This window comes from Nycticebus coucang, chromosome 4 (genome assembly GCF_027406575.1).
Source record: "Nycticebus coucang isolate mNycCou1 chromosome 4, mNycCou1.pri, whole genome shotgun sequence".
NCBI lineage: Eukaryota > Metazoa > Chordata > Mammalia > Primates > Lorisidae > Nycticebus > Nycticebus coucang.
Genome location: NC_069783.1, coordinates 116,766,245 through 116,779,486, shown reverse-complemented (window position 1 = coordinate 116,779,486; position 13,242 = coordinate 116,766,245). Strand labels below are relative to the sequence as shown.

Sequence of the window (13,242 nt, the reverse complement as noted above, 5' to 3'; positions counted from 1 at the left end):
ACTCTTCTTTAGAAGAACATTTGATTAAAATTGATCCTGTTGACTTAATACGTCCAGTCATATCAGCCAGTTGTAAAGAAATATAAAATAACTTGGCCAGGTATGGTGGCTTGCAACTGTAATCCTAGCAATTTGGGAGGCAGAACAGGAGGATCACTTGAGTCTGAGACCAGCCTGAGCAACATAGCAAGACCATGTCTCTACAAAGAAATGTTAAACATAGCCAGACATGATAGGGCATGCCTGTAGTCCCAGCTACTTGGGAACCTGTGGCAGGAGGATCGCTTGAGCCCAGGAGTTTGAAGTTGTAGTGAGCTACAAACTATGACAATGTCATTGCACTCCAGCCCAGGTAACAGAGCAAAATAGTGTTTTTAAGAAAAAAAAATCTTTATTCCTAAACTTAAAACAAGACAGACCTCAGAACACAATAGGAAAAGAATGTCAAAAAATATAAAGTTCCCAGAAGAGAATATACAAAGCACATGAAAAGATGCTCAACCTCACTTTTAAGAGAAATGCAAATTTATTTATTTATTTTTTTGAGACAGAGCCTCAAGCTGTCGCCCTAGGTAGAGTGCCGTGGCTTCACAGCTCATAGCAACCTCCAACTCCTGGGCTCAAGCGATTCTCCTGCCTCAGCCTCCCAAGTAGCTGGGACTACAGGCACCTGCCACAACACCTGGCTATTTTTTGGTTGCAGCCATCATTGTTGTTTGGCAGGCCCGGGACTGGATTCCAACCCCCCAGCTCAGGTGTATGTGGCTGGCGCCTTAGCCACTTGAGCCACAGGTGCCGAGCCAGAAATGCAAATTTAATTACACTGAACTTTTTTTTTTTTTTTTTTTTTTACCTATCAGAGTGAGAAGGATGCAGAAGTTTGATGACATGCTTAGTTGACAAAGGTCTGAGGAAAAAGGCTGGTAGAGATATAATTAGCTACAGCCATTGGGGGAACAATTCTGCATTACCTATCCAAGTGACAATGTAAAAACCCTTGCAAATAGCACTTTTTTTTTTTGAGACATAGTCTCACTCTATCACCTTGGGTAGAGCGCTGTAGAGTCACAGCTCACAGCAACCTCAAGCTCCTAGGTTTGAGCAATCCTCTTGCCTCAGCCTCCTGAGTAGCTGGGACTAAGGTGCCTGCCAATGCCTAGCTAGTATTTCTATTTTTAGTAGAGATGTGGTCTCATTCTTGCTCAGACTGGTCTCAAACTCCTGAGTTCAAGCAATCTCCCCACCGTGGCCTCCCAGAGTGCTACGATTACAGACGTGAGCCATCACGGCCGGGCCACAACCAGCACTTTTATACTGGGACATATGTTCAAAGTTGCTTGTGGTACTCAGGACTGGGAAACAATGTTGGTGGGAGACAGAGGTAATAGAGAGATTCTCCATTGTATGTTCTTTTAAACTTTTCTGCATTTTGTTCTAAAAAAGTATATTACCAGCTTGGGGACTGTGGCACAGTGGTTATGGTGCTGACCACATGCACCGAGGCTGGCAGGTTCAAACCTGGCCCAGGCCAGCTAAACAACAATAACAACTGCAACCAAAAAATAGCCAGGCATTATTGCAGGCGCCTGTAGTCCCAGCTGCTCAGGAGGCTGAGGCAAGAGAATCGCTTAAGCCCAAGAGTTTGAGGTTGCTGTGAGCTATGATGCCACCACACTCTACCCAGGGTGACAAAGTGAGACTCTGTCTCGAAAAGAAAGAAAGAAATATATTACTTATTCAAAAAATACATCAAATTTTAAAATTCAGAAGGTCTTTAAGCCTGACGTGTGATAGGGAGACTTTAAAAATTAAGACAAATCATTTAATGGGTAGAGCCCCAGTTTGAGAGGATGAAACAGTTCTGGTGAGGAACCGTGATGACAGCGGCACAGCGATGTGAATGTACTGATGCCACTGAAATGCACGCTTAAAAATGGTCAAAATAGGTAGTGCCTGTGGCTCAAAGGGGTAGGGCACCAGCCCCATATGCCGGAGGTGGTGGGTTCAAATCCAGCCCCGGCCAAAAACTGCAAAAAAAAAAAAACCCTCACAGAAAAATGGTCAAAATAATAAATTTTTTTTTTTTTTTTTTTTGGCCGGGGCTGGGTTTGAACCTGCCACCTCCGGCATATGGGACTGGCACCCTACTCACTGAGCCACAAGCGCCACCCCAAAATAATAAATTTTATTATGCCTATTTTACCACAAAAACAAGCACATAAGACTGACTCAGAAGACCACATTTGACTATCATTGCTTAGAATAAAACCAAAGTTGCTAAAATAGGATAGTCCTGACTGAATATAATGTTATCTTTCTTAACCAAGGGCATTCGTTAAATGTAAAACAAAATTGCAATTTAACTTTGTGGAATTTTTTTAACTTTTTGGATTTAAACACATTGTAAATTAATATAAAAACATTGCCAATCAAAAAAACAAAAACCCTTTATGAGCCTGATTTCTCTCTTGGAAAAAGTGATTTTGGTAATAATTAAATTCAGAATGAAATGACACTTTCCAGCCCCTAATGTCCACTCTCTGTTCTACTAGGGAATTGGAGCACAACTAGCCCAGATGATCCAAAATAGTGATTTTAGTCCACAAATGGTACCGAGAACTAAAGGGTCCAAGGGATCTAGAGCATGGATCTAGAATGTAAACCTAAAATATGTATAGTATCACACTGCCACAAAATGTATCCAAAGGAGTGCTGGAAAGGCATTCCATCCAGGTCATGACAGAGACATGGAGAAGCAAAGTTAAACAACTATTTGCCTCGCAAGTTCATTTCTAGAAAGAGAGCCTAAGCAGCTGGCCTTGACTGAGCCCACAAGAAAATAAGAGGAGTCGGGCGGCGCCTGTGGCTCAGTGAGTAGGGCACCAGCCCCATATACTGAAGGGTGGAGGGTTCAAACCCAGCCCCTGGCCAAACTGCAACAAAAAAAATAGCCGGGCATTGTGGCGGGCGCCTGTAGTCCCAGCTGCTTGGGAGGCTGAGGCAAGAGAATCGCATAAGCCAAAGAGCTGGAGGTTGCTGTGAGCCATGTGACGCCACAGCACTCTATCGAGGGCGGTAAAGTAAGACTCTGTCTCTACAAAAAAAAAAAGAAAAGAAAAGAAAAGAAGAGGACTCAAGCCTAAAATCAGAAAGAACTTTTTTCTCTCTCTGCATTTCTAAACACACACACACAGATTCCCCACTGATCAAGAAAAAGCTCAAGTGACCCCTTCTCTGAATTCTAATCCCTGTTTAATTTTATGCAATCATTAAGTTAAAACCCTTATCATTGATGACGCCAATTAAATGGCAAATATCTGTATACACGTGTCCCCCACCCCCCGATTACACTGAGCTCCTTGAAGGCAAGGACTATTTTATTCATTTGCTCCCGGATGCCAATCCTTCCTGGAGATGTAATCTTTACCAAATGGAACCTCCCCAAAACTATTTTCAGTTCAGTTTAAAATAGTAAATCTCAATTTCTGGCTCATTACCACTTGCAAATTGAGTGTTTGGAAACTTCTAGTTCCTAGGGGAAAACAACCGCACCTACCATAAAACCATTCACTTGAGGTCACAGTCCCCTTTTTGCTACTCCTCAGACAGTCGAATAGAATAGACGGATACATGGAACAAGACGGAAAAGTCGGTGATTTCACCAGGAGCTTTTTCATTTACAAGATGACTGAGTTGAATAAACCCTAAGCTCTCTACCCACACTTGATTTGTTGCGAAGATTACCGTTTTGCCCTTAATGTACTCATTTTCCTGAACCGCCTCTAGGCCACAGGTATAGTGCCTGGTATTTCAAAGGTGCTCTGTATTTTTGCAGTTTTTTTTTTTTTTTTGGCCAGGGGCCAGGTTTGAACCTGCCACCTCTGGCTTATGGGGCTGGCACTCTGCTCACTGAGCCACAGGCACTGCCCGGTGCTCTGTATTTTTGAATGGACAGGTGACAGGGCTAACCAACTAAACCAGCTGGATCCTAATCTGCTATATGCATTAAACAACTTAGTTGAGATTGAGAGGAGGGCCATAGTATTTTGCAGTATAAATAAGTAATCCAAATCATTCCTTATAATAGTAGAGAACTAAGTATCACCTATTTGGTTATTTACAACATTATTTCTTTATGCGCATGCCAATGTGTACTACTGTCAGAAGGTGGCCTTGTTTGCAGGTAGCCTAATCCTACTGTAAAGGGAAAATCTGTACCCACATAATTTGTTCTTCCTCCAAGCCTCTCTTACCATACCTTCACTTCATATCCCCACCCAATGCTATCTACATTCAGTATTGTATGTTATCTAATCATTTCCTGTATAGATACGTGTGTATGTGTGTGTGTACACATATGTGTATCTTTGTGTGGGGGGGAAGAGAGACAGAGATAGACGGACAGAGTCTTGCTATATGTTGCTCAGGCTGATCTCAAATTCCTGGACTCAAGTGATCCTTCCACCTCAGTCTCCTAAGTAGCGGAGATGCAGGAACTATAGTTACATGCCACCATGCCCAGCATTTTCTGTGTATTTTACACAGACATACTTTTCACTTACAATTTCTCCCAAATAGAATTTTTTTCTCTCCTAAAGCTATTTATAGAATAAGCACTCAATAAATTCTTGAGGAACTAATTCATTTATTCTGTATTCTAAGATACCTTTTCTTTTTTTAATTTCATATTAATATGAGGGTACTTGATCCTGCAATCCTATTACTAGGTTGGTTTTTGTTTTGTTTTTTTTTTGAGACTGAGTCTTATTCTGTTGTCCCAGGCTAGAGTGCAGTGGCATCAGCCTAGCTCATAGCAACCTAAACTCCTGGGTTCAAGCAATCCTGAATAGCTGGGACTACAGGCACCCACAACACTGCGTTAATTTTTCTGTTTTTAGTAGAGACGGGTTCTCGCTCTTGCTCAGCCTGGTCTCTAATGAACTCCTGAGATGAAGGGGTTCTCCCAGAGTGCTGGGATTACAGGTAAGAGCCACCTCACCCAGCCCCAAGTGACCTTTTAGATAAGAGCTGCTAAATGTCAGTGTTTTGCAAGTGTGAGAGGTTGAGGGATCTATAATTTCCATTCCGAGAAACCAAATGACAAATACCATAGCATTAATGTAAGAAAATGGTTTTATTCCTAATTTTTAGTTCCATACAGTTTACAAATACACTTTTATTCTAATAATACAGCTTTGCAACTAGCAAAGCAATTGAACTAACACCCATAAATACAGGTGGGGAGACAATATCCACTAATGTTTCTCTACATAAACTATTCTTTTAATGTCATTTTTTAAAAACAACTACAAATAGACTACATAATATATGTGGGCAAAAAGGCAATTAAGTGAATCTCTTGAAACACTAAATGTATAATAAACAGCATATTATCAACATTTACATGATTCACATCAAAATGATGACATCCTAAAACGTATTCCTTTTAAAGGATAGATTTATCAATAAAATATTACATATTTTTTAATACTCTGGTACAATACTTCTTATATACTGCAGGAAAATTAATTGTAGGTCTAGTCATCTGCTTAATAAAGAATTCTTTTCCATTAGCTTTTATTAATAAAGAATCACAATTAGGTCATAAATAAACAGGCAAATTATTAATTACATGATTTGAGGTTTAGGATGAAAACTTGTAAGAATTAGTTTGATATACAGCAAAGTTATACAATACACTAAAACCAACTGTCTAATATTTTTGCCTTGTGTGAACTGCCCATAGTGAAAAAGGAATAAACTTTTTAGTGATGGAAAATACGATGAACTATATTTTGGAACTTATTTTTCAAGAGGAAGAAGGAAAAAGATTTCAACAAAATGAAGGGCTAATACAGATCCTAATAAAGGCATCTTGAAATCAGGGAGGCCATGTGCTTGCTATATCAAAAACTTTATTCCCCCAACAACATACAGAAAACAAAACTGCACTGGGTTTATATTTATGTCTACAGTCTAAGTTTCCTTTATGGATACTAATCTACAACAAAACACTTCACAATTGCATACCTTCCCACGTTCCCCTGAACTAGAAATAACTCAAGATGTTGCATTAGTTCTTTAAATCCCCAGCAAAATAACCCCTAAAAATAATCTTGACCATTTTCTTGGCTGTTCCAAAACAACTGGGCCCTGTCAAGAACGCAGACGCCAAGAAAGCTCTACCTCTATTTCCTCGTCCCCATTCAGCCACATTTGAAAAGACATTGATTTCAATGGGAGAGACAACTGTAAGTTTCAGAGGGCCACACATTGGACACGAGGTATCTTTTTTATTTTTGTAAAAAATGCTAGTAAGACTCTGAAATTTGGCTTTTTTTTTTTTTAAAACCCAATACTACCTGCCAGATAATTCTCATACCCTAAATATAAAATCCTATGCCTATATTTTTAAAATACTCAGCCAGCTATAGAATATTTAGTGTCTACCAGCACCCCAAAAGTAGACTTATGTTTATTTATCACACCTATTTTCCAGGTAACCTGATTCACCCATTACTGACTGCTCTGCCCTGGGCCCCTTCACTTCCTCAGAAACCACCTGTTTGGAACTTTCATTTCCACAATTTTTTAAAATCTGTACCTCAAGCTCCCCTACCCACCCACCCACCATCCCAGCCCTTCTGCCTCATTCCATTCCACATAAAGTAACCTAATCTGAGAACCTGCAATCGTCTTTTCCCAAACACATGACAAACCTTAGCAACCTAGGGATTATTATAAATCTCGTCTTGGCATGAGTTACATAACAAGATGACAGTTTGCTGACCTTGTGGAGGGAAATCTAAATGAAATCAATGTCTTATAAACAAACAAAGCTAGCCAAGATCAGGTATTTCCATCCCAAGTGCAAAAACAACTGATCTTAAGCTACAGGCAGAGAGGTTAATGCAGCAGATACATCTGTACAATCAAACTCTTGTATGCTGGTGAAAGACTTTGTCCCCAAAATCAAGACATTACTACAAAATTGAAGCAAAATGGAGAGTGATTCAACATGATAATGCAATAAAAAGAACAAGATTCAAGATACTTATTGTAAATACTGAACTGAAATCTCTTTCTTTACAGCCTTGCCAGGAAGACAGCAGTCAAGGCATTCCCCTAAGGTAAGACCTACAGGCCACACCTGTGTTCTGAAGCAATTCTAAGTTGAATGGATTTGGGGCAGGCATGATGGGGGTGTTAATGTACATTTTGTCTCTGACTATGGCAGCCTCTAAGTTCCAAACTACTTCAAGGTTTCAAGGGACTGAAAGACCTCAGAAAAGAACTACTACCAGGACCAAATCTAGGCCTTCTTTTCAGGAGCCAAAGCCAGAAAAATCTGAGGAGATGGCAACTTCACAGCAAAGTTGCTGTAGCATTTTATTATTGTTACAAAAAAGTCAACTGAGGATATTTTCATTGAAATATACTCACTGGGTGATGATTCAACACACTAGGCAAAGAGAAATGTCTTCAGAGAAGGCACTTAAGGTAGAACATTAGCAAATCTTACTGCTTGGCTAAAACAAAAATGAGCTAATTCAATCTGGCTGGAGGCCTGTTAGGATGGTTCCTTCTCGCTGTGGTATGACTAAGAACTGGTGGCATTAAGAAAGCGTCACATTTCCCACAGTCTGTGGGTGCTCAATGATGGGGTGGTTCCACTCTCAAAAGCTCTGCCCCGCTAAACACATCTATCCTGACAAGACCAGTTTTCCCAAGTGCTGGTTCAGAAAATATGCTTAGGGCTGGCAGAACTGGTTCCTAAAGCTTCTTAAAGGCCCTCTCTTTTACTCCTTGGTTTGACTTTCAGCTCCTACCAGCTATTATTAGCAGCTTCAGCTTCCCAAGGTCACCAGTAGTTTCTACTTTTGCTAATACAGTTGACTTTCCATGGCCCTGGTTGGACAGTCTATTAGACTGAGGCTCCCCACCCACCCATCCCCGGCCATGAACTGCACCTCTACTTCACACCCTCATCTTGAATCTTGGCCTAGCATGTCTTGTTTCACCAATAGAGGGCAGTAGAAAGAATGATGTGACACTTCCGAACTTAAGTCTTAAGAAGGCCTGGCTGCCTCTGCTTTCCAGCTCTTGGAAGCCCCGAGCTGCAAATGAGAGGTTCAGATACCCTGCTAGGGAGGCCACATGGAGAAGGGGAGATCCTGAGGACTGCACACAGAGAAAGAAGCCCAGCCATTCAGTGTGGCTGCCAACATGATGACCACATGAGCAACCACCAGCAAGGCCAACAGAAGAATAGCTCAACTGAGCCCCGCTCAGATGGAAGAATGGCTGGGGGTAGGATGGGTTTGTTTAAGCCACAAAAATTGTGGGGTGATTTTTCAGCAACATCTGACAACCAAAAACACTGCTCATCCATAGATGCCCTTTTCTAAACACAAGACAATTCACTCAAATGAAAGGAAATGTGGCAAACATTTTCCCACCACAACCTTCTCAGTCAATAGCAGATGACCCCAATTACCATTCAGCTAAGAAGAAAACACACTTCTTTATCCTAATTCATAAAGATTTTTACGATTTTTAGCCCTATGATTCTTTAATGGCAATGCAAAGATAGTCAGCATCTGAAAGTCGCAGACTCTGGCTTAATTATCATTTAGCCAAAAAAGAAGCCATCAAAATCAATTATCCACTACTGGATAAGTGACAGTAAATGAGATTGTTCTCACTTCTCTAGGATGTTGTTACTTAATTTTCCCAAATCACTTCTTGCAAGTGCTCTATCATCTCCCACAAAGAGAAAAAAAGTTAAATTGGTTAAGGTTATAAAAAGAAAAAACAAAACTGCCCATACTTAGAATTTGAATCCCCATAATCTGTAAAACACAGAGTACAATTTAACTGCTTCCTCAATTTAAAACAAAATTCTATAAAATATATAACATTGTCTACATTGTAGAGACGATTTCTTCTTGTATGAGGAAATGAGTAATTGGAAATCAGGTATTGAGTTAAAATACAGTGGTCTTTAAATGGTTTCAAATTTTGCTTATTAAAAGATAGTCAATCACAATGCAAGCCTTCCAAATCCAAATTCATTCTTCACATAAACTTTCTTGCATCTGTTCTTGATCTTTTTAGGGAAGAGGATGAAGATCCATTATCTGGGGAAGAAATAAGTTAAAGTCAAATTTTTTTTTATTTTATTTTATATTTTTTATTTTTATTTTCAGTTTGCTTGTTCATTCTTCTTTGTTTGAAGTACTCCTTTTTTGTTCATTTTCTTCTTCCTCTGGCGGTGCTGGCTGGGGTTTTTGATGTTGTTAGTAGAGACAGGGTCTTATTCTGGCTCACTGCTGCTCATACTGGTCTTGAACCTATGAGCTCAGACAATCCACTGGCCTCGGCCTCCCACAGCGCTGGGACTACAGGCGTGAGCCACCACGCCCGGCGTAAAGTCAAAATTTTTAAGAAGTATACATCTAAAAGCTTGACAAGCTGTTAAATAATTTTCAAGTAGATTTAAAGGTTTTAAATATACTAACCATTGAAGTGGTAATTTCAAATTTCAACATGATATACTGACACTATGAATTTCTAACTTATTAAAACATACATCATATTATACTTGATCACAGTCTGAAAAGGTAATTGACAGGAAGGAGACATAAATTCCCAGCAGAGCTGAAAGGGACGACAAAGGCCGGGGGTCTCTAGTACCTTGTGTCACACAGCCCATCAGAGCCCAACTTAAACAAGAAACTCAGGCTTTCTAGCTCTGCACCTCCTTAGCGCTGTGTCCCAAAGCTTCTAGATCCCTATAGGTCATCACCCAGCACAGCTAGGGTTAACCAACTCTAATAAAAAGTGTAACAACAGCAATACCTGCTCTTCACCACCAGCATCAACCATTTCTCTGGAATAAGGACTAGCCCTGCCCCTTGCAGAATTAATTCTTTGTTTGGTTTCAATGCTTAGTGAACTCTAGATTAAATCCACCTTGGAAAAAGCACCACAGAAGGAGGACAAAGGAGGCCAGTTTGTAAAACTCCATTATGATATTCTTTGCTGAAACATTCATAAATGTTTTGCCTGCTTAAAACTGCTGCAAATTGTATATAAACAATTAACCGGTAGAGCACTTGTATTTAAATACCTATTTCTGTGCTGAAGTTTTGGCAGTTCTTCTCATCTGAAGCTTTTCTGCTGCTGCATCAGGCCCACGTTTTCATAGACTCTAGCATTATCTTCCCTCATTCTGAAGAGAAAAGAATATGAAAAACATTGACAAAGATGCAGACAATGCGGCTTAAACGTACGTGGTATTTATGAAGTGTACACTATGTTCTTTCAGACACAGTTCCTGTGCCCAAGAGCTGATGTTCTCAATGGGGATGTAAGACATACACATACAGCAATATAAGTCCAAAGTTAAAAGTGAAATAACAGCCCTGAGTCCCTGTGCTCTCTGGGTTTCAAGGAAAGCAGGTTGTTTTTAAGAGACCTGTAAGGTTAGGCACATGAATTACACAATGAAAGAGGGTGGCGCACACACACATATGGAAAGAAATTACAGTGGAACCTCCATAGTTGACCATCTCCCTGCACTGACTACCTCCTTAAGTTGACCTAATTTTCATAGACCAGACGTGCATCACTTGTACGTATCAGTAGAGTAGGCCTAGTCCCCTATGTTAACCAGTTTGTTACAGTCCATTAGATGGTCAACTTACAGAGTTTCTACTGTACATTAATTTCCAGCAGAGGGATCTGAACAGGCAAAAGTTCCAAGAAAAGAAAGCCTAGGAGCAGTGAGGAAGTGATTAGAAATCCACTTAGCCTCAGCTCAAGATTACGTGAGGGCAGCAGGTGGTTTAGGGCCCAGGATGGAGGCCCACAGCATCAAGGCACCCAGACTCCTTTCTGCTGAGCAGGGAGTGGTGATCAGAGCCGTCTAGGAGAGCAAGGAACCCAGCAGCTGTAGATGCCAGGTTAAGAGGGGCTCTGGTAAGAAAGAGGCTATCCTGTACCTGTACCCTCCAAGTGGGACAATGGGAATGAGATGCCGAGAGGCCAAGAGCCCATTAGTCACAGGGATGTCATTGGTACTAAGAAATCAAGACAGCTGACTTTGTTGTGCCAACATGAGGGGAAAGTTTCCTGGCAAGCATGAGAGCCCTGACGTACTGTCCACTGCAAATTCTTGCAGACAGCAATTGAAAATATCAACTTACCCAGTTGGTCCACTGGAAAAGAAAAAAACAGGCAAAAAGAAGAGGCAACTTAGAGGAGAAAAGACTTCTGCCATATAATTTCCTTTCAGTGTTAAATAGAAAGCAAATGAATGTTAATACAAGCCTCATGTATGTTACCTAAAACATTTGTATAGAACAGTGAAGTCAGCAAGGGTTTAAAAACCTACATCGAAAGCAAATAGGGATAAGATTCTTAGTGGAAAATAAAAAGTAAATGTTATACTGGAGAGTGACTTTAGAATATGTGGAAGAATAATAACAACATTGCTATTCAGACGTAGCATAATCATTTTAAGAAATGTTCTCCTATCGTGTTTTATTTTAAACAAGAAGTCAGCAAAATTTTTCTGGGAAGCACCAGAAAGTAAGTATTTTAGGCTCTGCATGCCATATTGGTCTCTGTCACATGGTATTCTTTGGGTTTTGTTTCCTTGTTGATTTTTATGTTTTGTTTTACAACTAATGTTTAAAAACCATTCATGGATCATACAGTAATAGGTCATTCCAGCTTAAGCAACATAATGAGACCCTGTCTCTATAACAAATTTTTAAAAATTAGCCAGGGATAGTGGTGTATGCCTGTAGTCCCAGGTATTTGGGAGGCAGAGGCAGGAGAATCACTTGAGCGTAGGAGTTTGAGGTTGCAATGAGCTATGATGACACCACTGCACTCTGGCCCAGGTGACAGAATGAGACCGTATACCACAAACAGAAACAAAAAACAGGCCATGGCCCAGATTTGGCCTGTAGGCTACAGTTTGCTAGCCCCCTGGTTTAAACATCCAAAGCAGATGATAGTCATATTGACATATTAATGGTCAATTTATTTACTTTTATTTGGCAAAGACTCTTAACACATCATAAAAAATGTGACCTCCTGCAATAAATCTCCATCCCATCAAGAGAAAAATTAAGATTCCTCTCGAAGAACTACCACTTGATACACACATAATTCCATATAATCCTAGCTAGCATAGCAATCAGCCTTCATTTTAGGAAAATTAAATTTTAGTTCAGATACCATCGACACAACCCACACTGACACATGGGTCATCAGGCAACAGTAATGGGCACCAGGGAAAGGCATGTGCTGCAAAGATTCGCTTTATTTTTTTGTTTATTTTTAAAGCCTTTTTATAGCACTGTGTTCAGGTAAAAAGAATTTCCTTTATCATTACTTACTCTGCACAGGGTGGTGTTGGGGTACACGGCGGGAGGGGGCTCTGATCTCCACTGGTCTGGTCCGCTAGGGAATACTTAATATTTGTATATTCGTGCCCTTTCCGCTTGCTTTTCTGAAAGTTGGAAGAGTGCACATATGAGGGACTATTTTTTTTTTAAATGAATAAAGAAGCAAAAAAATGTATTTCACCAAAAGAGAGAAAGAAAAACAGACAGGTTACATTCTTGAGAATACTGATATGCTGACCAAACTATTAGGGAAGTCACGTAAATATACCATATGGGTGAAAAATACTTTTGGACCATATAATTCAAAAGCACAGCAAGTCATGCATTGGTATACTAGTAGTAGCGAGAAAGGCAAAGAAAACCAGTACAAATGTGATCTCTCGGATTTGGAGTGAACTGTATTTGGGAAGACTTCTAGCTAGATGGGTTAACACCTTCTACTCCCATATGCATCCGACACAGCCAACTGGCTTCATTATGGGATTTCTCAGAAAAGGGCAAACAGCGAATACTGATGCACCCGTGCCAATGGCCACGCACCACTGGTGAGATGGTAGACTGGTAACCATCACGCTGGTGCACAACTAGTGGCAGCAGTACTGACTAGTTAGTATCTAGCAAAAATAAAAACGCAACCCTGAATACTTACTTCCTGCACATAAGCCTAAGAGCTGTACAAGGATGGCCTATGAGATGCTATTCTCAATGTTCACCAAACAAGGGAATGTGACCTTGCCACACCATGAAATAATAGACAGCAGTCAAGGGATAGGCAACAACAAAGTATGTGTGTTCCCAGACAGATGTCCTAAATGATGTT

At 40.3% G+C, this 13,242-nt stretch overlaps 1 protein-coding gene across 2 annotated transcripts in view; it reads right to left on the bottom strand.

Moving 5' to 3' along the window:
- Nucleotides 1-5,118: 5,118 nt before the first annotated feature.
- PTPN11 (protein tyrosine phosphatase non-receptor type 11) overlaps nucleotides 5,119-13,242 on the bottom strand; it is an 87,029-nt gene continuing 78,905 nt past the window's right edge. For both annotated transcript variants that reach the window (XM_053588945.1, XM_053588946.1), the window contains exons 14-16: nucleotides 12,414-12,526; nucleotides 10,133-10,234; nucleotides 5,119-9,140 (exon numbers count right to left, since the gene is read on the bottom strand). In XM_053588945.1, the coding sequence (XP_053444920.1) occupies nucleotides 10,165-10,234; nucleotides 12,414-12,526 (183 nt within the window). In that variant the 3' untranslated portion in view covers nucleotides 5,119-9,140; nucleotides 10,133-10,164. The remainder of the gene's footprint in view (nucleotides 9,141-10,132; nucleotides 10,235-12,413; nucleotides 12,527-13,242) is intronic.